Below are 26,078 nucleotides of genomic sequence, written 5' to 3'. Positions count from 1 at the left end.
ATATGAACATGTGGGACGCCTGGGGGGCTCTGTCAGTTAAGTGTCTGACTCTTGATTTTGGCTCAGGTCATGATCTCACAGTTTGTGAGTTTGAGCCCCAGGTTGGGCTTTGTGCTGATAGTGTGGAGCCTGCTTGGGATTCTCTCTCCCTCTCTCCCTGCCCCTCCCCTGATCATTCTCTCTCTCTGAAATAAACTTTAAAAAAAATATGTACACGCATGCACACATTCCACATGTTTGCAGCCACACTATTTCTAAAATTTTAGTGTTTATTCATTTTTGACAGAGAGACCGAGCGCGAGTGGGGAAGGAGCAGAGAGAGAGGGAGACACAGAACCCGAAGCAGGCTCCAGGCTCCGAGTTGTCAGCACAGAGCCTGATGCGGGGCTCGAACCCACAAACCACAAGATCATGACCCGAGCCCAAGTCGGACGCTTCACCGACAGAGCCCCCCAGGCGCCCCAGCCACGTCTATTTCTACGTGCATGCATCATCAACTGGAAACTGAGTTCACCCTAGTACTATCAATTACAATCCAACACACAGGGCCCCTCTACTTTTCTGTCATCCTTAACCAGGACCCTCTGTGTGACCCTTCTCCCCTCACGGCTGTTGCCACCACCTTCAGGGAAGCCCGGGCCCTGTGTGTGTTCTGATGCTCCACACGGGGCCACCTGGCCACACACAGGAGCCCTGCTAACCCCAGGCAGGCTCTGACTCCCTGAGTCAGGTTAGCTTCTCACACGCTCGCCATCCTGCTGTTGCCCTCACCCACATCTCGTGGCCCTGCCAGTGGCTTTTACACGGATTTGTTCCGGAAGGGAAGAGAAAAGAAGAGGAAGAGAGAGTGCCTTCCTTTTTCCCTTTTGTTAACTGTGGTAAAATATACAGAACATAAAATTGACCATCTTAGTCAATTTTCAGTATACAATGGCATTAAGTACATTCACATTGTGCAACCGTCCCCACCAACCATCTCCAGACCTTCATCTTCCTAAACCAAAACTCTGTCCCCATTACACTAACTCCGCGCCCCCCCCCCCCCCGGCCGACCCAGCGCCCTCCCTATGGAATTGACTCTTGCAGTTCCTGTGTAAGAGAAACCACACAGTATTTGTCCTTCTGTGTCTGGCTTATTCACTCAGCATAATGTCCTCAAGGTTCATCCATGCTGTAGCAGATGTCAGAATCTGCTTCCTTTCTAAGGCTGTATCGTATTCCACTGTGTGTATGGGCCACACCATGTTTTCCCCGTGCACCTGCCGACGGATACACGGCTCGTCTCCAACTTCTGGCTATGGCGAACGCTGTATGAACGTGGGTCTACGAATATCTGCTCGAGTCCCTGCTTTCTATTCTTTTGGTATATACCCACACGTGGAATTGCTGGATCATATATTTATTTTTTTTTATTTGTTGAGACACTGCCATACTGTTTTCCATAGTAAAACCATTTACCACACCAGCAACATACAAGGACTCCAGTCTCTCACTCACCCACACCTCTTACTTCTGGTTAGTTCATTTGTTTTGGTAACAGCCATCCGGGTGGATACGCAGTCTATCTCACTGTGGTTCTGATCTGCATTTCCGTAACAGTTAAAATAGGCTTTTCATGTGCTTATCAGTCATCTGTGTATCTTTTCCAGAGAAACATCTACTCAAGTCCTCTGTCCATTTCTGAGTCAGGTTGTTTGTTTCTGGTTGTCGAGCTTCAGGAGTTCTTTATGCATTCTGTATGTTAGTCCCTGATTAGACAGCTCTGTGATTTCCAGTCTCTCCCATCTGTAGGCTGACTTTTCATTCTGCTGACAGCATCTTCTGAAGCACAGAAGTTTTAAATTCTGATGAAGTCTGACTGATTTACCTATTTTTTTCTCTTGTTGCTTGTGCTCTTGTGTCACAGCCAAGAAATCATTGCCAACCCCAGCATCACGAGGCGTTTCCTCTAAGTTTTCTTCTAAGAGTTTTATACTTTCACCTCGTACATTTAGGATTTTTATCCATTTTGAGCTAATTTTTGCACAAGGCATAAGGTAAGGGCCCAATATCACTCTTTTGCACATGTACACCCGGTCTTTCCACCACCAACTGATGGAAACACTGTCTTTACACCAATGAATGGACTCGTTATCCTTGGCAAAAGTCATTTAACCACACATGCAAGGGTTTTTTTCCTGGGATCCCTACTCTATTCGCTGGTTTATGTCTGTCTTTATGCCAGAACCACACCATTCTGATGACTGATTGCCTGTCCCTGCCCCACGCCCCCCACCCCCCCAGCTTGGCAGCTGTCAAGATGGCGGCAGCCCGCGTCCCAGTATGGGACCCTGGTCTCTAATTCCAGGATGAGCAGAGAAAACCTTATTTGAAAATTATTGTATGTGCTTGTTCTAACCTGTCTGGGCACCTGCGCACCTTGAAGGCAGAAAAGTAATTTCAAGTATTACTCGAAAATACTGTGTGATAAAAAATCTGCAGGCTCCTGGGGCACAAGACTACTGCTGAGACACTGGAAAATGCCACCAAACATCTAAAGAATGAGCACCAGTTTTCAGTGTCTTCCAGAAAAGAGGGGAGGAGGGAACATTTCCACCCCCTCTAGGAAGCTAGGATTACTCTTTCACCAAAGCAGACAACGATAGTACAAAAGAAGAGAACAATAGTCCGACGTCTCTCCAGAGCTTAAGCACAAGATCCTGAACAAAATAGCAGCAAACCAAATCCAGCGATGCACAGAAAGAATTATATGCCATTGCCAACGTGATTTATTGTAGGTATGGTAAGGATGGTTAAATATTGAAAAACAATAAAATCTACCATAGCAATAAGCTAAAGAAAAAATAATTCTATCAAATGACACAGAAAAAGCATTCTACAAATTCCAACAGCCATTCATGACCAAAAAAATCTCAGTGAGTTAACAACAGAGGGCAACTGGTTCAACTTGTTGTAGAGAACCTGCCAGAATCTGTAAGCATCATGTTGAAAGGTGAAACACGGTCTTCTCCCTGAGGGAGGAGGAAGGCAAGGCCAGTGGCCCTCCGAACTCTCTCTGCTCAGCAGACGTGCTAGGCCACTACCGTAAGGCAAGAAGAGAAATACTGGCATACAGATTGCAAAGGAAAGAAATAAAACTGCTCTTATTTGCTGATGTGATTGTTTGCACACAAAATCGCAAAGAATCTCCAAAAGCCTCCTAGACCTAGTGAGTGAGCTGAGCAACCACAATAAGACACTAGCACGCACCTGCTGGGACAGTGAAACAGCAGAGAAAGCTGATCACTCGTCCACTGCTGGGGGACACAAAATGGCACAGCTATTTTGGTTAACACTTTGGCAGTTTCCTATAAAACTGAACATGCGACTACTGTGTGAACTAGGAAGTTCCTTCCTGACCCCTGACCCCTAACCCCAGAGCAAGGAAAACTCCCGCTCACACATAAAGCTGCTCATGTGTGTTCACAAGAGCCCCAAACGGAAACCACCTGGCCATCCTTTGGGGGAGTGAAAGGATAAACACCCCGTGGTGCACCCCTACCAGGCAAGGCCACTTGGCATTAAGAACAAGTACACCGTGGATACACAACACCAACAGAATGACACCAAGTGGAAAAAGCTGACTCAAATGGCTACATGCTGTGTGATTTCACTTATATACAATTCCTGAAATGACAAAATCATAGAAGTGGGAACAGATGAGTACTTGTCAGGGGCCAGGCTCATGGGAGGAAGTGGGTCTGGCTACAAAAGGCAATAGGAGGGATCCTTGCAGTGACAGTGCCATCCTGTATCTCGACCGCAACAATGTTGACATCCTGGCCAGGACACTGAACTACGGATGCGCAAGATGTTACTACTGATGGAAACGGAGTAAAGGGTATATGACTTACAACTGCATGTGACTGTATAATTATCTCAATATTTTAATTAAAAGTGTACACGTAATCAAGATAAAAACAGCCACAAAGCAGGCCTACTTAGCAAAGGTCAGGCCCCACACAAGGAAGGCAACCACAGGTGACCCTTGAACAACATGGGTTTCAACTCCATGTGTCTACATATAAGCAGATGTCTTTGGATAAATACCATATAGTACTGTAAATGTAGTTTCTCTTCCCTAGGATTTTCTTAATAACGTCTTCTTTTCTCTAGCTACTTTATTGTAAAAATACAATATATAACACACAAGATCTGTGTTAATCAATGGTTGTTGGTGAGGCTCCCAGTCAACAGGAGGCTATTAGTGGTTAAGTTTTCAAGGAGTCAAAAGTTATATGTGGATTTTCATCTGTGCTGGTGGTCAGGGTCCAAACCCGCCTGCTCAAGGGTCAGCTGTAGCAGAGTCTGTGGCACTCGAGCCAGCAGGGCACCGGCCCTGTGTGGAAGAGCGAGCGGAGGTAAGTGATGGCAGGGCGGGGCTGGGAGACAGGTCATGAAAAGGAGGACTCACTAAATAAGAGCAAGGTTCCTCATTCTTGGAGAAGGGAATTATAAACTCAGTAAGGGGAAAAGCTGGAACGATGGTACAGTGATGGATGAGACAACAGCAAGTACCAATATGAACTCATAGTTCTCAATATATAAAAACAAGTATGTGTATAAAAGCGGGTAGATATCTATGCACACTTATAACATACACTTCCCGGCTTTGCCTTGCAGGGAGCTCGGGGACACATTTTGGGTTTCCCAACACCACTCCGCACTGGAAGGAACCAGAGCTCCTGGCAGAAACGGGTGACTTCAGGGCTGGACCAGGAAAGGTACAAGAGGACACCAAAGACCTTGCTGGGCTAGGAGGCAGGGAGCAGGGAGCAGGGAGCAGGGACGTGTCCAGATGACACAGCTACAGGCTGGAGAGGCTCTTCTGGCCCAATGGGGGACAGCGGAGTGCGAAAACAAAGGACAGTGAAAGAGTACACTCCCTGCACAGATGAGGATCTACGCCGGAACGGAGAATAACTGAATGAACCAAGGGGAAGGGGAACTGCTCCTGGAGAATGCCAGCTAAGAAATGCAGAAGCAGTGATGGGGTCAGGAAGCCTCCCCTCCGTCATCTGTCATGACAATACTTAACTCGGGCAAGAGACGCAAGCGGATGCTGCGGGGCTGGGAGAGAGCTGGGTGAAGACCAGGTGCCCACAGCCTCCCAGCGCCTCTCCACCAAGTACGAAGTCGAAGGGAGAAGGAACGACTTACAGTGGCTACAGCCCGCAGACACCACTGCACTGATGGGACCAAACTGAGCACCCCAGGGATGTGGCAAGATGGCGTTCTGGGTCACTTGATGGGATGCCGTGAGAAGAGAATGGAGTCATTTCTGTGATGTTCCTGCCAGAAACGCAAAACCTTAACGGTGTTACGATGAAACAGCAGACAACCCCCCAGTGAGGAATATGCTGCAAAGTACCTGGCCTGTAAGTTTCACAGACATCAAGGCAGGACTGCGGTCACAGAAAGAAACTGGAAAAACATGACAAGTATCCTTTTGCTGTTAAAGGATGTTACTGGCACAGCTGACCAAACTTGAGAGGGGGTCTCTGGGTGAACAGTATTTAGGGATTTTTTAATGCTTTTCTATGAGTCTGAAATTCTTGCAAAATGAAAGAACTAACATCACAAGAGACAACTAGACATCACAGGCATTCTGATGGAAGAATATAGTGCCATCCATGAAACATGGTTGTAAATTAAAAAAAAAAACTTGATTAGGCTCTACATCCCTCCACTAATCCAGTTTACAGGAAATAATGTGGGAATAAAATCAGAAAAATACAGATTGTGGCAAACTCCATAGGGCAAAAAACCTGGTTTCTTCAAAAATAAATTGTAAGGAAAGAGAGAGAGAAATCCACATGTAAAACAGATGTAAGATACATATCAACCAATTATGCAATACGGATTCTGTTGGATCCCTATGCAAACAAACATACATACGTCTATGAGACAGCTAGAAATCTGAACAATGTTCAGGTATTGAGGATATTAGATGACCGGTGTTAAATTTTTCTAGTTATGGTGATGGTGATATGGTTAAGGAACGAAATGAAGTAATATGGAAGCAGGGAAAGGAGTAGAGGAAGTGAGTGAGCCGAAATTGTTAAAGATGGGGGACGGTACCTCTCGGGGAAGGGGACCTCCCTGGGGGTGGGGTCTCCACTGGCACCCATACAGGTGTACCTCCACAGAGATCTTTGTAGTATTCTATATACTTTTGTGAATGTTTGAAATTTCCCCACAAATTTTTTTTCCAAAAAGTAGAATACTTAAATCTAGGTTTGTCTCATTCTAAAACTAGTTCTTGTTGAGTTTTCTATTTTCCTTTAAAAATAATTTAAATGCTTTACTTACTGACCCCCTAATTAAATTTCCTTATGGTTCATTAGCCAACATTAAAAAAAAAAAATGCTTCCTAGCCCAATGTTAACCCAATAGGTAGAACTACCTTTAGAGATGAGACTCACTCTAAAAAAGTTAGATATAAAGTAAGTTTCTTATTTCTCCAGACTTTTTCCTAATTAAAAATTAGCTACATTTTATACACGAGGAGATTTTCAATTAAAGAGATGGCTTTAGGAGAGGTAAAACCAGCTTCTCTAGAGGATCACAACATGGGTATGACGACCTCCCCCAGGGCATCTGAAAACACATCAGGTTTTCTGGTTGTCACCGCAGTCTGGGGACATCACGGGACTCGGTCAGGGATGCCGTCACCTGGCTCTCCTGTACGATGAAGACTTGCCCATCTCAGAAGCCAAGAAAATCCCTGATGGGAAACACCAGCTAAGAGGGGACATTTCGACAGAAGAAGGGAGAGGGAAAAAGGTCTGACTCAGGGTTGTTAGCTGGGGCGTCCTTTAGGCAAAAAACATGCCGTACAAAGGAAGCAGCAAGTAGGCACCGCTGCCGCCCTTGCATTAGATAGCGCTTCTTTCTCAAGCAGGGAAACTAACAGTAAGTTAGCTCTCAGACGCTGTCCACAAACGGTGGTTACCAATAGGCCGGTCCCTACTGAGTCAGACAGGAGCAGACAGCTGCAGGAGGGACTACAAAGAGGGGAATTCTGACAAGTAAGAGGAGGGAGACACTGGTTTCCTGATGACAGAGGGCTCCCCCTGGTGGGGTGGTCAGAGTCCTACGAGAGAACAGTCAACAGAGCCCATTATTCCCGGCAAGTGCGGGACTCCAATACCTTCAGACCCCTGCCTCTTTACTTTCTGTACGTTACCTCATCTGACGCAGGGGGAAGCCCTTCAAGGTTCCCGATACAGGAGCCCTAACGTGAACAGGGCAGGACCAAAACCATGCAAAGGTTTTGCCAAAAAAAAATGACCTGACGTCTGGCTGATGGCTCATGGCAGGAAATCAGTCGCCAGCCTAGTAGCTGCGACAGCAGCAAGGGTCCCCGCCACAGCACCCTTCTTCCCAGGGCTACCATGGGAAAAATCAAATGTGTGGGATGGAATGGAGAAGAAACAAACTGGGAGGAGCAGGGGCACCTGCTTCGAAGTGACACTTGCGAGGGATGGAAGAGAGAGCTTGCCTCACAAGGAGGCTAGAAATGAGAGGAAGAGGTCATTTCAGTCTAAGGATAATGCAGGAGGCAAACTTTGTTTTCACCATTCCTTCTCAAGAGACCGCTTATTCAAGATTTTGAAAAGGAGTTTTAACAGGTCAAAACAGGGAGGCAGAAGTAAACAAAAGCCATAAGCAGTGACTGCACTTGGGATTCTAGTGTGAGGCCTCGAGCCTTTTCCATCACGTCTACTCATACTGTTTCATTAGACGCTACTCTGCACAAAGCGTCAAAAAGTGTATCAAAGAACTTACCCTTCATGTTGGCAGCATATGGACTGTCATTCACCAAAGTGGAGTATGGCTCTTCATTTTGAGGCAAGATTCCCGCAGGCATGGTAGTCTGTTGAGAAAAAAACAGATTACTTTTTGAGAGTTTGCTTATGGGATGTGCATTTATGAATCACCTACAAAGTGCTGGACTTCTGCTGCTAATAGTCATTAGCTCTGTGTTTCCCCAGCACTGGAAATGTGGACAGTGTAGACGTGAGATGTGCTGTCAGTGTCAAATACGATTTTGAAGACCTAATACAAAAAAGACTAAAATAGTTCACTAATAATTTTTTTTTTTTTTGATATTTATTTATTTTTGAGAGAGACAGAGACAGAATGCGAGTGGGTTGGGGCAGAGTGAGAGGGAGGCACAGAATCCGAAGCAGGCTGCAGGCTCCGAGCTGTCAGCACAGAACCTGACGCGGGGCTCGAACTCACGAGCTGTGAGATCATGACCTGAGCTGAAGTCGGACGTTCAACCGACTGAGCCACCCAGGCGCCCCGATAATTTTTTACACTGATTTTACATTGAAATATTTTTGATATGCTGAGTTAAATAAAATACACTATTAAAATTAATGTTCTGATTCTTATTATTAATGTTGCTCTTAGAAAATCTAAAACTGAACCCAAGGCTCACATGATATTCCAGTGAACAGTGCTATCTACAAGGCAAGGATATTACAGAGACAAACTGACAGCTAACAACACACACAATGGTGAAAGCCTAAAAGCCTTAATAATATTGTAATAACTTTGTATGATGACAGATGGTATCTAGACTTACTGTGATCATTTCATAACATATATAAATGTTGAATCATTATGCTATATACCTAAAACTAATATAACTACACTCAATTTGAAAAATAAATTTATCAGGGCACCTGGATGGCTCAGTCAGTTAAGTGTCCGACTTCGGCTCAGGTCATGATCTTGCAGTCTGTGAGTTTGAGCCCCATGTCGGGCTCTGTGCTGACAGCTCAGAGCCTGGAGCTTGCTTCAGATTCTGTGTCTCCTTCTCTCTCTGTCCCTCCCCCACTCATGTTCTGTCTCTCTCTCTTTCTCAAAAATGAATAAATGTTAAAAAAAAATTTTTTTTAAATAAATGTATTAATACACTTCCTGCTTCAGGGCTTAGCTCTTCTCCTTATGGGGACATCTGCCCCTTTGTTATTGACTTACAAGATGTCTTTTTATATTAAGAATATCAAGGCTTCATTAAAAAAAAATCACACACCAATGTGTCAACCAAGAAATCAAAGAAGAAAAAAAAATTATGAAAATGAAAACACAGTGGTCCAAAATCTTTGGGATGCAGCAAAAGTGGTTCTAAGAGGGAAGTTTATAGCAATACAGGCCTACCTCAAGAAGCAAGAAAAGTCTCAGTGTGCCTGGGTGGCTCAGTCAGTTGAGCGCCCAACTCTTGATTTAGGTTCAGGACATCATCCCAGGATCATGGGACTGAGTCCCACATCAGGCTCTGCGCTAAGCATGAAGCATGGAGCCTGCTTAAGATTCTCTTCCTTTTTCTCCTTCTGTCCCTCTCCCCTGTACTCTCTAAAAAAAAAATGAATAAGAGAGGTGCCTGGGTAGTTGGTTGAGCGTTCGACTTCAGCTCAGGTCATGATCTCCCGGTTTGTGGGTTCAAGCCCCGTGTCAGGCTCTGTGCTGACAGCTCAGAGCCTGGAGCCTGCTTTGGATCCTGTCTCCCTCTCTCTCTGCTCCTCCCCTGCTCACACTCTGTCTCTGTCTCAAAAATAAATAACATTTAAAAAATTAAAAAAATAAATGAAAAATAAAAATAAACAAAAATTTTTAAAAAAGAAGAAGAAAAATCTCAAATAAACAACCTAACCTTACACCTAAAGGAGCTGGAAAAATAACAAACAAAACCCAAAAATAGTAGAAGGAAGAAAATCATAAACATTACAGCAGAAATAAATGATATAGAAACTAAAAAAAAAAAAAAAAAAAGACATATCTGATAAAGGATTAGTATCCAATACATGAGTAACTGATACAACTCAACACCCAAAAAGCAGATAATCCAATTTAAAAACGGGCAGCAGACATGAACAGACATTTTTCCAAAGAAGACATCCAGATGGCCCTCACATGAAAAGATGCTCAACATCACTCATCATCAGAGAAATAAAAATCAAAATGATGAAGATATATCACCTCATACCTGTCAGAATGGCTAAAATTTACAACACAAGAAACAACAGGTGATGGTGAGGATGTAGAGAAAGGGGAACCATCCTGTGCTGTTGGTGGGAATGCAAACTGGTGCAGCCATTCTGGAGAACAGTATGGAAGTTCCTCAAAAATAGAAATACCCCACAATCCAGTAACTGCACTACTAGGTATTTACCCAAAGGATACAAGAATACTGATTTGAAGTGGCACATGCACTCCAATGTTTATAGCAGCGCTACTGACAAATAGCCAAACTCTGGAAGGAATCCAGTGTCCATTGATAGATGAAGGGATAAAGAGGATGTGGTACAGGCACCACGGAATGTTACTCAGCCATACAAAGGACTGAAATCTTATCATTTGCAATGACGTGGATGGAGCTAGAGAGTATCATGCTAAGTGAAATCAGTCAGAGAAAGACAAATACCATATGATTTCATTCACATGTGGAATTCAGGAAACAAAACAAAGAATAAACATAAAAAAGGAGAGACACAAGCCAAGAGACAGACTCTTAACTAAAGAGAACACACTGCTGGTTACTGGTGGGGAGGTGGGCGAAGGGATGGAGGAAATAGGAGATGCAGGTGAAGGAGTGCACTTGTTGCAATGAGCACAGGGCCATGCGTGGAAGTGCTGAGTCACTATTTTTGAATACCTGAAACTAATATAACGCTGAATGTCACCTACTTGGAATTAAAATTAAAAACTTAATTAAAATACCACTTTTTTTTTTTTACAGTTTATCATGTCTTGCATATGTTTATGGTGTGTTTTGCCTAGCAGTCCTGTTTTATATAGTCCAACCTGTAAGATTTTTCCTATGACTTCAACTTTTCTGCCACAATAAGAAAACCTTCTCCAATACAACATGTAAATCCTGATTTAATATCTCCCATTTTGGAGTGATAAATGCTGTTCCTATTGCAGCATGACAGTATTGCTAAAGCATAATAGTTAAACGACAAAATTAAAGATGGCCCATCTTCAAAGAATTATCATATGTATCCTAACGTGACTTTATAAGTCACCTTGTTAAAATGTCAATAACACCCAAAGCAAGTGACACATTCAATGCAATCCGTACCAAAATACTACCAGCATTTTTCACAGAGCTAGAATAAACAATCCTAAAATCTGTATGGAATGACAAAAGACCCCAAATAGCCAAAGCAATCCTGAAAAAGAAAAACAAAAACTGGAGACATCACAATGCCAGATTTGAAGTTATATTACAAAGCTGTACTCATCAAGACAGTATGGTACTGGCACAAAAACAGACACATAGATCAATGGAACAGAATAGAAAACCCAGAAATGGACTCAGAACTATATGGTCAACTCATCTTCAACAAAGCAGGAAAGAATGTCCAATGGGGAAAAGGGAGTCTCCTTAGCAAATGGTGATGGGAAAACTGAGCAGCGACATGCAGAAGAATGAAACTGGACCACTTGCTTACACCATACACAAAAATAAATTCAAAATGGATGAAAGACCTAATGTGAGACAGGAAACTACCAAAACCCTAGAGAACAAAGGCAGCAACCTCTTTGACTTAGGCCATAGCAACTTCTTACTAGGCACATCACCGAAGGCAAGAGAAACAAAAGCAGACGTGGATTATTGGGACCTCATCAAGATAAAAAGCTTCTGCACAGTGAAGGAAATAATCAACAAAACTAAAAGGCAGGCTGTGGAATGGGAGAAGATATTTGCAAATGACATATCAGATAAAGTGTTAGTATCCAAAATCTATAAAGAACTTACCAAACTTAACACCCCAAAACCAAATAATCCAATTCAAAAATGGGCAGAAGACATAAGCTTTTCCAAAGAAGATATCCAGATGTCTAACAGACACATGAAAAGATGCTCAACATGACTCACCATCAGGTAAATGCAAATCAAAACCACAATGAGATACCACCTCACAGCAGTCAGAATGGCTAAAATTAGCAACACAAGAAACAACAGGTGTTGGGGAGGATGCAAAGGAAGGGGGCCACTCTTGCACTGCTGGTGGGAATGCAAACTGGTGCAGCCGCTCTGGAGAACAATATAGAGGTTCCTCAAGAAACTAAAAATAGAACTACCCTATGACCCAGCAATTGCACTATTAGGTATTTACCCAAGGGATACAAAAATACAGATTCAAAGGGGCATGTGAACTCCAATGTTTATAGCATTGCTATCAACAACAGCCAAACTGGGGCGCCTGGGTGGCTCAGTCGGTTAAGCATCCGACTTCGGCTCAGGTCATGATCTGGCGGTCCGTGAGTTCGAGCCCCGCGTCAGGCTCTGTGCTGACAGCTCAGAGCCTGGAGCCTGTTTCAGATTCTGTGTCTCTCTCTCTCTCTGACCCTCCCCCGTTCATGCTGTCTCTCCCTGTCTCAAAAATAAATAAACGTTAAAAAAAAATTAAAAAACAAAAAAACAACAGCCAAACTACGGAAATAGCCCAAATGTCCACAGACTGAAGAATGGATAAAGAAGATGTGGTATACATATATGCAATGAAGTATTACTTGGTAATCAAAAAGAATGAAACCTTGCCATTTGCAACAATGTGGATGGAGCTAGAGTGTATTATGCTAAGTGAAATAAGTCAATCAGAGAAAGAAATATCATGACTTCACTCATATGTGGAACTTGAGGAATAAAAGAGATGAACATATGGGAGGGGGAGAAAAAGAGAAGAGAGGGAAACAAACCACAAGACACTCTTAACAATAGAGAACAAGCTGAGGGTTGATGGAGGGAGGTGGGTGGGGGATGGGCGATGGGTACTAAGGAGGGCACTTGTTGGGATGAGCATTGGGTATTATATGTAAGTGTTGAATCACTGAATTCTACTCCTGAAACAAATTATCACGCTATATGCTAACTAATTAGAATATAAATAAAAAAGAACAGAACAGTAAAATAAAACTCTTTGTAAATCACCTACATTTATATAGCTTAAACACTGTGTTATTTATTTATTTATTTATTTATTTATTTATTTATTTAGAAAGAGACAGCATAAGCAGGATAAGGGCAGAGAGTGGGGGAGAGAGAAAAAAATCCTAAGCAGTCTCCATGCTGTCAGCATAGAGCCCGATGCAGGGCTTGACCCCACCAACTGTGAGATCGTGACCTGAGCTGAAATCCAGAGTCAGGCCCTTAACCAACTGAGCCACCCAGGCAGTCCTTAAATACTGTGCTTTTGCCAACAACACGAATACGTGCCTTTTATTAAAAGTAATCCTTTTAACCAAGGAAAAATGGTGCAACAAATGGAGTGTTTTCTTTATTGGTCTAATTACCTGAGAGTTACTATACATACTTAGTGCTAAATTATAAATTTTCAGAGATCTGAGATATATAATCAACATCAGTTTGGGAAAGAGTATATTTCAAGACCTTTCTGAGACTGAGAGTTAAAGGAGAAAATGAAGGGCATCCACGCAGGCCCTTTCCATGCATGCAGTTGCCCATCACTACCTTTATCCACAAAGTCCGGTGGCCCCCGGCTCCACAAATTCAGCGACCTTCCTCTTTGCCTGAACGCCAGTCCTTCTTCTATCCCGCCTCACCTTCCAGCTTCCTCCAGGGAATCCCCACTGCTCATCCAACAGGTCTCAGTTCCTAACCTCTTGTCCTCATCTCATTAGACGAATTCTATGCAATCAGGACGGCAGCTCTACAGCAGCCTTCGTTTCAGGCTAATTTAGTCCCATCGCTAAGCTGACACCTTTCCAGGCCTCCCCACCTGCTGCTCTGAGTATCGTGAGGCCCTTCTTGTCTGGCTGGTGGGAACGTGAACTCCTTCCAGCTGTCTGAGAGCCCCAGAAGGTATTCTGTCCACTCCTTCTGTGTCCACCCCTGGCCTTGGGTAGCTCGCATGGTCAGTATTCAGTCAAACACAGGTCAGCGGAGCCCAGCAGGCCCTCTGCACACGTCCATGGCCCTCTCCGTGCCACTTCCTTCCCGCCAGGGCCCTTCACCGCAAATTCCAGCCACCTCAGCTCTCAGTGAATATCCAAGGTAGCTTTGTGTCTGTCCCCGTCCCACAAGGCAGCCTGGGAACTGCCTCCCGGGAGTCCAATCCTGGGCTCACACACGTCTTCTTCTTGTCTCTCACAGAGATCATGGTCCCGAGCTGCCTGCTTTCCACTGTCCCAAACCCATTTTTGTATATTTCATCTGGTTTTCTAGTTGTTTAAGGCAGAAGGTAACCCTGCTCTCCGCAATTTCACCATGGCTGGAAGCAGAAACCCCCTTGGCCCTGCCTAGGGGACTCTGCAGGAGTGTCCACTGTGGATTAACTCTGTGTGAAAACACTGATGTCCAGTCCAACTAGAGGAACTGCTGACCAATTACATACAGCTCAACTAGGCCGGACCATCCTGTGCAGTCACAAGTTCTGTGTTTAAACCTTGACTCTTGGGTGGCACAGAGTGGAAAGTGGGTCATGGGCATTGAGGAAGGCACCTGTTGGGATGAACGCCGGGTGTATGGAAACCAATCTGACAATAAATTTCATATTTAAAACAAACAAACAAACAAACAAACAAACAAACAAACCCTGACTCTGTTCGTTGCTGGCCACAGGAACCATTTTCAGCCTCAATTTTCTCCCCTGTAAAATGGGGATTATTATTAGGCTACTTTCCTAGCTTATTGTGAGGATAAAAAACAACTGTGTGTGTTTGTGTGTGTGTGTGTGTGTGTGTGTGTGTGTGTTTCTAACACAATGTCTGGCATATAGGTATCCGATATATTACTGTTGTTTTAATTTGCAAACCAGTATCGGAATATTTTATAAGAATCTGTAAAGCATTGCCTTCGTGACGTGTAAAACAGTCCTGCCAGCAGTTGGTAATGGCTGACCTTCTGAAGAAGATTTATGAACCATTAGCTGCATCCACAACTGGACTGATTTTGTGTGCCTGGTTGTAGAGTCAGGAGAAAGAGGGTTTGAAGAGTAATCTGTCATTTCACTGCACAATCCTCTTATTTAATTTCATTTCCTGCTGCTAATAACAGATATTTTGCTCACTCTATCCTGCAATTTGCTTTCATCTCAAGAAGTCCCTCGAAATGACTGAAAATTCAGAATTAATCACAGGCTCACTAATTAGTACCTAATACTTAAAACTCAGAACAGCAATGGACGATTACTCATACTGTTAGGAAGAGTCGTCACCGAGTAAGAGTTTGACATAAAGAATGTTCTACTTCATAAAAAAAGTCACTTGGCCCAAGAGCCAGGCTCCGTGACAGCCTGAAGGGTTCTGAGGTCACTGCCTTCCGTTCCGCCTTCCGCACAAAAAGCCTGCGTGTGTACTTCTGGGAGAGCTGACGGGGACAGCCCTGAGAAGTCGGGAGGTCGGGGGTGTGGCGTCACCCTTCCCACCTGTTCTGGGGCTCGGAGTCCTCTCGGGCGCCCGTGGGAAGTGCAAGTCCGAGGCCCACCCTCAGGATGTCTGAGGAACGGAACACGTTATCCGCCCACACTCCGTCCAGCTCCTCCTGATGTAAGAGGCCCTCTGCCCACATTAAAGAAACGTGTCAACGGATTACCTTCTACACAGCAATCATGGTAGAAGAATTTGAGGCTGGAAATTTAAGTCTGTGTGGGCAAAAATAGACATTTCCAAGTATATGAGTGAACACAGGACAGCTGCATAAACACTTTCATGCTTGTGAATAATCTGTTAGTAATAATAAACACGTAGGCTGACTCCAGCCAGGCACCCTTCCAAGTGCCTTGTTTGTTGTAACTCGGAGCCCTCGCCACTACACCATTTGGAAGTACTACCATTACTCCAATCAGAAACACAGTTTATTATTAGGGCAGTTTTAGGTTCACAGCAAAACTACGTGGAAGGCACAGAGGATCCCTGCACACCCGTCCCACCTGCACGTGCACGGCCTCCACTGTCGACACCCCTGGCAGACAGCACCTTCGCTACAACCGATGAGCCCACACGGACACGTCATCGTCACCCAGATGTACGGCTTGCCTAAGGTACCACTCCAGGTGGTGGACATTCTACGGATTTGGGCAAATGTATAAGGACACGTATCTGTCATTATGGGATCACACAGAGAATCTTCACTGCCCTGGAAATCCTCCATGCCCCGTTCAGTCACCCCTACCCCCACCCCAGCAACTCCTGATCTGTTCACCGTGCCCACAGATTTACCTTTTCCAGAATGTCAAGTAATTGGAATCATACAGTATGTGGCCTTTTCAGATTGGCTTCTTTCACTTAGTGACACACATTTAAGGCTTCTCCACGTGTTCTGTGGCCAGCAGTCCGTTTCTTCTTAGTGCTGAGTAATATTCTATTATCTGGACGGACCACAGTCTGCTTATCCAGCCGCCTGCTGAAGGATATTCTTCTTGCTACCAAGGCTTGGCAATTATGAATACAGCTGTGTACACATCTGCGTGCAGATGTTTGTGCGGGCATGGGTTTTTCAGCTCCCGTGGGCAAACACCACGGACCACGACCACAGGACCGTATGGTAAAAACATGTTTAGGTTCATATATTATTCCCATTTTGCAGATTACAGAACCAAGGCAAAGAGAAGTCAGATAACTTACCTGCAGTCACACAGCTATTAAATGGTGGAGCTGGGATCTGAATTCACACCGTTCATTCCACAGTCTGTTCTCTTCACCACCATACACACACAGCCTCTCAACAGTAAAGACCTCGCACTGAATAAAGGAAACTCCCCTGTTTGCATGCAATGCAATGAATGCAATGTTGTATGCATTCTAACTTTGTGGCGCTGATAATTCCTTGGCTCCCAAGAAACTTTTCAGACCTCCCTATCCACACAGCAAGACTTTCACATTCGTTCTGCTCTGTGCAGACACTTGGCTGATCCTTCCTTCATCCAAATCTCAATGCACTGCTGTCCCAAAGACAGGTGTCAACCACACACCTCCTTCACATGTTTGGGCTCCTCCACGATGGAGGGTTGTTGGCACTTACCAGCTCTGCGACCGTAAGCACATTCACTGCCACCTCTGAGCCTCACATCTGCCCTGCAGTCACCGTAAAGATGCCCCACGAGCCTGTATACAGACCTAATTCCGTGCCCGACTCATAATTCAGTCTATCCTCAACACAGCAGCCAGGGTCACCCGGGTCACACCACCTTTCTCTTCAAACCCACGTAGCCACCCTGTTTACAATTTAAACCAGCTCCCCTCTGTTTCCGTGTCCTCAGGACTTCTGAAGAAAACATGGAATATGGCACAAAATTTACTGATTTATCCCTATTATTACATTATTATCTGCCTTCCCCACTAGGAGGTCAGCTCCACGAAGGCAGAGTTTTGTCTGCTTTGTCAACTACTGTATACAACAGGGCCCAGCACACAGTACATGCTCAATAAAGATTTAGTGAATGAATACACGAATAACCATTCAAAGGTCATGACCACCAGCACCACCGTCATTTGACGTCGCTGTAAAGGGGAAATAGCAGCTATGCCTCACCTGTCTCAGGTTACAGCACCACATGCAAACACAAGGAACTGTTTCCTTATCTTAGTTTTCCTGATCACATTTACATCTCCAACCCCTTGCTGGTCTTCAACCTGACAGATGGGTGTCCCTTCTAATTCCCGGAGGGGTGGGTCTGTTGAACTTCAACTTCCTCTCCTTCAGGATGTTTTCCCTAACACCAATTACATATTTTATTACATCCCTTCATCACGCAGGGCCGACTGCAGATTTACCTAGGGGCCCGGATGCTTCCTGACACCACACTTGTATTTTGTCCTTAAAGAATTATAGCACTTTTTATGAGTCTATATGTAGTAAAACAAATGAAAAACCCTATTTCTTTTAAATGGAAACATCCTCACTTCTGAAACTGCAAACTCAAACAAAATGAGGAAACTGAATGAAATTCTTTTTCTCCTCAAATCACCTGGGGGCAGGCAGGCAACATTTAAAAGGTGCCTTTTCCTTCTTGAAGCCCCTCCAGACCTTCTGGCAAGGTAGGTCCTCTGGGAAAGAGCTGGCAGTCTGCCTGAACCTCACGGGCTGCTGTGATCTCACACCTGCACTGCACCTTTGGGAAGGTCCCTGGGCTCTCAGGAGACTCATCACTGATGAGGGAAAACAACACACAGCAGGACCCTTGCCGCTGCATCATCTGAAGAAGTATGCTGTCTGGTTCAGATGCTCCAGAAAACACCTTATGATAAGGCAATGGGTGCGACGTTAACAACAGGCGAAGCAGATCTTCGCAAGCAGGGTTCCCACGCTCCTAGCCTTTTCCCACAAACAGCCACACCAGGATCATCCCCACAGATGTGAACACACCTCACTCACATCAGTGTCACCACCACAGGTACTTCTAAACTCATCAAGATGTCAACCCTTCCTGACTCAACACCCATCAGAGGGGTTCTCTTAAAAGCCCAGCGGCCGGGCCTCACTCCCAGAATTTCCACTTGGTAGGTGTGGGTGGGGCTGAGAATCTGCATTTCTGCCTAGTTTGCAGGGACGCTTTATTTTTTTTTTTTTATAAAATTTTTTTTTAACATTTATTCATCTTTGAGAGACAGAGAGAGACAGAGCATGAGTGGGGGAGGGGCAGAGAGAGAGAGAGAGAGAGAGAGAGAGAGAGAGAGAGAGAGAGACACAGACACAGAATCCAAAGCAGGCTCCAGGCTCCTAGCTGTCAGCACAGAGCCCGATGCGGGGCTCGAACTCACGAACTGTGAGATCATGACCTGAGCTGAAGTCAGACGCCCAACCAACTAAGCCACCCAGGTGCCCCTCCAGTGATGCTTTGAGAATGCGGCATTAGACAAGCAGCTTGCATTCACATAACAGCAGGTATTCATGGAGGCTACTGTGAATGCAGGGCCCCTGGGTTCTGTTTAGCAGTCACATAATGAAGGCTTCCTTTTACAGTTCTTCCACCAACCTTCACAAAATCCCAAAATACATTAAGAAGCCCCACCGCATCAACCAGACCTCGAAAAAGCTTCACACACCTGGGTGAGCCCTGGGTACTAATGTTCCCACCAACATCCTAGTTTGGACCAAGCAATCACCTGGAATCAGGTCACTGCTATGCCGGTGGTATCCACAGGAAGAAACACTCTCCACAGCAGCCACCAGATACCACACCACTTTGCTCAGCCTAATTTGGATTCTTAACCAACAGATGTTCATTAACTAAATATTCCTTTTTAGTAAATATATAAGTAGCGTGGATATAAAATTATGTTCACATTTAAATACATTTATATGACATGCTGTTTACAACTTTTTCAATTTCAGGTAGTTCAACATGAAAAGCTTAAAATAATGAGGAAAACAGTTTGTTATTCACTTTTCTATCCTTATTTATAGACTAAGAAGATAACATGATTTTCTACCTCTTCACTTCCCGAACTATTTCTCTAAAAGAAACTATTCTTTTTAAAAAAATTTGTTAATGTTTATTTATTTTTGAGAGAGAGAGAGAGAGAGAGAGAGAGAGAGAACGAACAAGCAGGGGAGGGACAGAGGGACACATAGAATCCAAAGCAGGCTCCAGGCTCTGAGCTGTCAGCACAGAGCCTGATGCGGGGCTCGAACCCACAAACTGTGAGATCATGACCTGAGCCGAAGTTGGACGTTTTACCAATTAAGCCACCCAGGCGCCCCTAAGAAAAAACTATTCTGTGAAACATATTTCAGTACTTGGGTGACAAGTCTGGGTGACTTAAAACATAAGCGGGAGTGTGGCTCCTGGATCTTCAAAGGCTTAGATCAAACTTTCTACAGGAAGATACACAGAATTTCTGGTTTAAGTAGTGGACTAAGCTAGCTTTCTCTTACACTCTCATACTCTAGCTTTCTCTTCCTCCTAAGACCCCAATGCAAAGAAATTTTAAAAAGAATAACCCCACAGAGCAAGAAGCAGGAGGAGGTTATCGGTGAACTAGTTACCTTAGTAAGCTCCCAGAGGAAAGAAAGCAGGTAGAAGTAAAGAGGTCAATAAACCAGAGGTGAGGAAGCTGTAGCCCAGAATATGCCCATGCATATTCTGCAGAACACATAGCTGTGTCTCTTCAGAAAGGTGGAGAACAGGGAGGTAGCCATCTTCCAAGTGTTGAAAGAAATAGACAGTCAACCAAGAATTCCACATGCAGCTAAACTCTTCCTGAAAAAAATGGAGAAATTAAGTCATCTCCAGATTTAAAAACAAACTTCAAAAAAACAAAACAGAACTTGTTGCTATTTGTTATCAGTCTTGCTTTACAAGAAATACTGTATTTCAGTCCAAAATAAAGGACACTAAAGGGTAACTTGAATCCAGACAAAGAAAGAACAAAAAAGCTCACAAAATAAGCATTATAAAAATACATATAAATAAAACTCTTTTCTTTATCTGTTTTAAAAGATGCCTACATAAAGTACTAATTATGAAAATGACTTGAAGAGCTTATAATGTATAAAGATGTAATTTGAACTGAATGCCGGTAATAGTACAAAAGAGAGAGAAAGGAATGAAGGTATATTGGAGCAAAGGTTTTGTATGTTACTAAAATTAAACTAGTATTAATTTGAATTAGACTGTTTTAAGCTAAGATACTAATTGTAATTCCAGGGTAAACACATAGAAGATTACTCAAAATACATAGTCAAGAAACAAAAAGGGAACTGAAAATGTATATTAAAAAAAATATGTAACATGAAAGAAGGCAAGAATCAACGAATAAAGAAATGCAAAAGACCTCAGACATACAAAAAAATACAAAAACGGTAGGTGTAAATTCCAATTTATCAGTAATTTATCACTAATGTAATTTACATTACATTGAATGTAAATGGATCAGATATTCTACCAAGTAAAAGAATGGCAGAACAGATTTTTTAAAAGATCTATCTAACAAAATACAGGTAAGATCTACATGAGGAGAACTACAAGTCATTCATAAACAAAATCAAAGATGAACTAAATAAATGGAAAGATACTTATGTTCATGGCTAGGAAGACTCAAAATTGTCAAGATGTCAATTCTTCTCAACCTGGTCTATAGACTCAAGGCAGTCCCAGCCAAAATCCCAGTAAGTTATTTTATGGATATCATTAAAAATATTTCTAAAGTTTATAGGGAGAGGCAAAAGACCTAGAATAGCCAACACAATACTTAGGGAGAACAAAGCTGGAGAAATGACACTACATAACTTCCAAGACTTACTATAAAGCTACAGTAATCAAGACAGTGTGGAATTGGCAAAAGAACAAAACTATAGATCCATGGAACAGAGAGAGTCCAGAAACAAACCCACAGAAGCACAATCAACTGATCTTTGACAAAGGAGCAAAAGCAGAACAACGGAGCAAAGACAATCTGCTCAACAAATGGTGCTGGAACAACTGGACATCCACATAACGACAACAACAAAAATCTAGACACCAATCTTACACTCTTTGCAAAAATTAATTCACATGGATGGCAAACCGAACCATAAAATGTAAAACTATAAATCCATGATAAACCAGGAGAAAACCTAGATGACCCTGGGTGTGGTGATGCCTCTTTAGATGCAACACCAAAGACATGACCCATGAAAAAGTAAATAAGCTGGACTCAACTTAAAAATTCTGCTTTGTGAAAGACAATGCCAAGAGAATAAGAAGACAAGCCACAGACTGGGGGAAAATATTTGCAAAAGACACATCTGATGATGAAATGTTACCCAAAATATACAAAAAACTTTTAAAATTCAACAATAAGAGAACAATCTGATTTAAGAAATGGGTCAAAGACCTTAACAGACACCTCACCAAAGAAGATATACAGATGGAAAATAAGCACATGAAAAGATGCTCCACATCATATGTCATCAAAATGCAAATGAAAACAGTGAGATACCCCTTGACACCTGGCTCACTTTAGATTCAAAGACACAGGCTGGCAGAAAAAAAGATGGAAAAATATATACCATGTAGGCAGTAACCGAAATACAGCTGAGATAGCTATACTAATACCTCATAGAACACTGTAAGACAATAATTGTTATCTGAGGCAAAATAAGGACATTTTACAATGATTAAGAAATCAATTCATCAGGGGCGCCTGAGTGGCTCAGTCGGTTGAGCGTCTGACTTCAGCTCAGGTCATGATCTCAAGGTCTGTGAGTTCAAGCCCCGCATCGGGCTCTGTGCTGACAGCTCAGAGCCTGGAGCCTGTTTCAGATTCTGTGTCTCCTCCTCTCTCTGCCCCTCCCCTACTCACGCTCTCTCTCTGTCTCAAAAATAAACAAAAACATTAAAAAAAAAAAAAAAAAAGAAATCAATTCATCAGGAAGATATAATGACTAAATATCCACGCACATAAGAACAGAATCCCAAAATACACAAAGTAAAACTGAAAACCTGAAGAGGTTGTGTTGAAATGGGACAATTCAACAAAAATAGTTGGGAGACTTCAATATTCCACTTTCAGTAACAGAGAGAAAATGAGGCAGAAGATCAACAGAGAAACAGAAGACTTAAAGAATACCACAACTACCTAGTTGTAGCAGACATTTACAAAACACTTCAAGTCCACAAAAGCAGAACACGCATTCTTCTCAAGTTCACATAGAACATTCTCTATAGTAGACCATATCCTAGGTCATAAAACAAATCACAGTAAATTAAAAATGAATTAAATCATAGAAAATATCTTCTTTGACCACAATGAAATTAAATTAGAAGTTAATAACAGAAGAAAGTCATAGATATATAAAAGCTAAATATATATTTAAACCACCAATGAGTCAAAGAAGAAAATACAACAGAAAATATAAAATATTTTGAGATGAAATGAAAACATACAAAATATCAAAACTTGTGGGGTAACCAGTTATAGCAGTGCTTAAAAAGGAAATTTAGAGGGGCGCCTGGATGGCGCAGTCGGTTAAGCGTCCGACTTCAGCCAGGTCACGATCTTGCGGTCTGTGAGTTCGAGCCCCGCGTCAGGCTCTGGGCTAATGGCCGGAGCCTGGAGCCTGTTTCCGATTCTGTGTCTCCCTCTCTCTCTGCCCCTCCCCCATTCATGCTCTGTCTCTCTCTGTCCCAAAAATAAATAAACGTTGAAAAAAAAAATTAGGAGAAAAAAAAAAAAGGAAATTTAGAGATATAACTGCATGTATGAAAAAAAGGGAAAGATTATGGTCTGCTGGGGGGGAACAAAAGGAGAAAGAACTCAAATCAATAACCTACTATTTCACCTTAAGTAACTGGGGAAAAAAAAAAAATGAATCCCAAGCAAGCAGAAAGTAGGAAATGAAAAAGAACACAGTGGAAATAAATGAAATAGAGAAAAACAAAAATAAAAGAGTAAATCAATGAACCCAAAATATGGTTCTTTATAAAAATCAACAAAATTGACAAATTTTCAGCTAGACTAACCAAGACTCAAGTACTAAATCAAGAATAACATGGGGTGCCTGAGTGGCTCAGTTGGTTAAGCGTCTGGTTCTTCATTTCAGCTTGGGTCATGATCTCATGTTTTGTAAGTTTGAGCCCTGTGTCGGGCTCTGTGCTAACAGTGCAGAGCCTGCTTGGGATTCTCTCTCTCCCTTCTGTCTCTGCCCTACCCCACCTGCACGCGCGCTCTTTCTCTCTCTCTCAAAATAAACTTAAAGAATAACAAAAGGGACATTATAACTAACTTTACAGAAATAAGGATTATAAAAGAACACTAAGAAGAAAAATATTCCAACAAATAGTGAGATGAAACAAATTACTAGAGAAACACAAACTACCAAGAATACCTTCATCAAGAAATAAAAATCTGAACAGACCTACAAGAAGTAAAGAAATTATTTCAAAAATTTCACACAAAGAAAAACCAAGCCCAAATGGTTTCACTGGTGAGTTCTACCAAACATTTAAAGAATTAACACTAACCTTTTCAAACTCTTTCAAAAACAGAAGACTGTCATAATTGATTCGGTAAGTACAGTATTACACTGATACTAAAATGGGAAAGATATCACAAGAAACCACTGACCAACATCCCTTACAAATACAGAGACAAAAAGCCTTAAACAATGTTAGTAAACTGAACCCAACAACATAGAGAAAAGTATATACACCATGGTCAAGTGGAATTTATCTCAGGAATGTAAGGCTGGTTTAACATTAAAAAATCAATTAATGTAATACATCAACATAATAAAGGACAAAAACCACATGATCATCTCAATAGACACAGAAAAAGCATTTCCAAGTCCAACATCCTCTCAATGTAAAAGCACTCAATAAACTAGCAGAAGAGAATTTTCTCAACCTGATAAAGGGCATCTATGAAAAGCCCACAACTAACATCATGATCTACAGAAAGATGGAGGGCTTTCTCCTAAGATCATGAATAAGGCAAGGATATGTACTCTCACCATGTCTGCTCAACATTGCAATGAGGTTCCAATCAGTGCAATGATCCAAGAAAAAGAAATAAAAAGCTTACATATTGGAAAGGAAGAAGTAAAACTATTTCTATTTGCAGATAGGGTGTTATATTTAGAAAGTTCTAAGGAATCCACTAAAAAGACCAGAGAACTGATAAGCAAGTTCAGCAAGTTGGCAAGATACAAGAATGATACACAAAAACAATTTTATTTCTATAAGCTTGAATTATAGTTTTAGTTCTATAAATTCTGTTAAAAATGCTCTTTTTCAAGTCAAGGCAGTTCCCTTTTACTCCTAATTTTCTGGTAGGTTTTTTTTGTTTTTTTTTTTTTTTTTTTTAGAGACGGAGAGGGAGTGCATATGTGGGGAGGGAGGGATAGGGGGACTGGAGGGGGAGAGAGAAAGAGAGAGAGAGAGAGAGAGAGAGAGAGAGAGAGAGAGAGAGAATCTTAAGCAGGTTCCATGCTCAGTACAGAGCCCAATGAGGGGCTCGAACCCATGAGTCTGGGATCATGACCTGAAGCGAAATCAAGAGTTGGATGCTTAACCGACTGAGCCACCCAGACGACACCTCATTCTGAGAATTTTAATAATGGTCACTGCTTAATTGTCTCAAATGCTTTTTCTGCATCAACTGATATAAATGTATAATTTCTGTCTCTTTAACCTGTTGATATAGTGGATTACCCTGACTGATTTTCAAATACTGAACCAGCCTTGCTCCCTCTCTCACTGCTTTAGGTGTGGCCCACAAACTTTGGTACGTTGAGGTTTCATTCAACTCAATGTATTTTCTTTTTAAAACAATTTTTTTTAATGTTTATTCATTTTTGAGAGACAGAGCATGAGTAGGGAGGGGCAGAGAGAGAGGAGACACAGAATCTGAAGCAGGGCCCAACCCACAAACTATGAGATCATGATCTGAGTGGAAGGCGGACACTCAACCGACTGAGCCACCCAGGCACCCCTCAACTCAATGTATTTTCTACCAAGACAAGCACATCCACACTTGTCACTTTTATTTAACACAGTATGGAGACCAGAGCAATAATTCAAGAAAAACAAAAAAGTGAAAGGTTTTCATACTGAAAAGGAAAAAGTATATTTGTTCAAGGATGACATATTATCTATGTAGAACATCTGATACAATCTACAAAAAAATCTATTAGAAACAATAAGTCAATTTAGCAGGACTGTGGTATACATATCAGTATATAAAAACCAATCACATATTATATAATAAGGATAAGTAATGAAGTTAAAATTGAAAACATAATAACATCAAAAAGTAAGAAATATTTAGGGCTACATCTGATAAAAAAGGTAAAAAGTTTGAATACTAAAAACTGTAAAGCACTACTAAGAAAAATTAAAGAGGACCTAAAAGGAAGGGCAAGATCTACTGTGTTCATAGTTGAAAAGTCTAGTTAACATATCAATTCTCCCCATAATGACCAATGGAGCCATCACAATTTCAGCCAAAATCCTATGGGGACTTTGTAGAAACTGAAAGCCAATTATGAAACATATGGAAATGCAAAGGATCCAGAGTAGCTAAAACACCATTGAAAAAGAAGAAAAAGTTGTCTATCTAACACTACTTACTTT

General features: G+C 42.4%; 1 protein-coding gene across 13 annotated transcripts in view; it reads right to left on the bottom strand.

Moving 5' to 3' along the window:
* The window catches only part of PTPDC1 (protein tyrosine phosphatase domain containing 1), a 73,805-nt gene that overhangs the window by 23,550 nt on the left and 24,177 nt on the right, over positions 1–26,078 (bottom strand). For 10 of the 13 annotated variants that reach the window (XM_045042599.1, XM_023243209.2, XM_019815664.3 and 7 more), the window contains one exon: positions 7,831–7,918. In XM_045042599.1, coding sequence (XP_044898534.1) covers positions 7,831–7,912 — 82 coding nt within the window. In that variant the 5' untranslated portion in view covers positions 7,913–7,918. Of the gene's footprint in view, positions 1–7,830; positions 7,919–15,449; positions 15,817–20,011; positions 20,226–26,078 lie in introns of those variants that run through there. The other 3 variants (XM_045042597.1, XM_019815666.3, XM_019815667.3) reach the window with 2 other exon arrangements.

The sequence above is a fragment of the Felis catus genome, chromosome D4 (genome assembly GCF_018350175.1).
Source record: "Felis catus isolate Fca126 chromosome D4, F.catus_Fca126_mat1.0, whole genome shotgun sequence".
In the NCBI taxonomy this organism is placed as follows: domain Eukaryota; kingdom Metazoa; phylum Chordata; class Mammalia; order Carnivora; family Felidae; genus Felis; species Felis catus.
The sequence above is the reverse complement of the archived record's forward strand: the minus strand, read 5'-3'. Positions and strand labels throughout refer to the sequence as shown.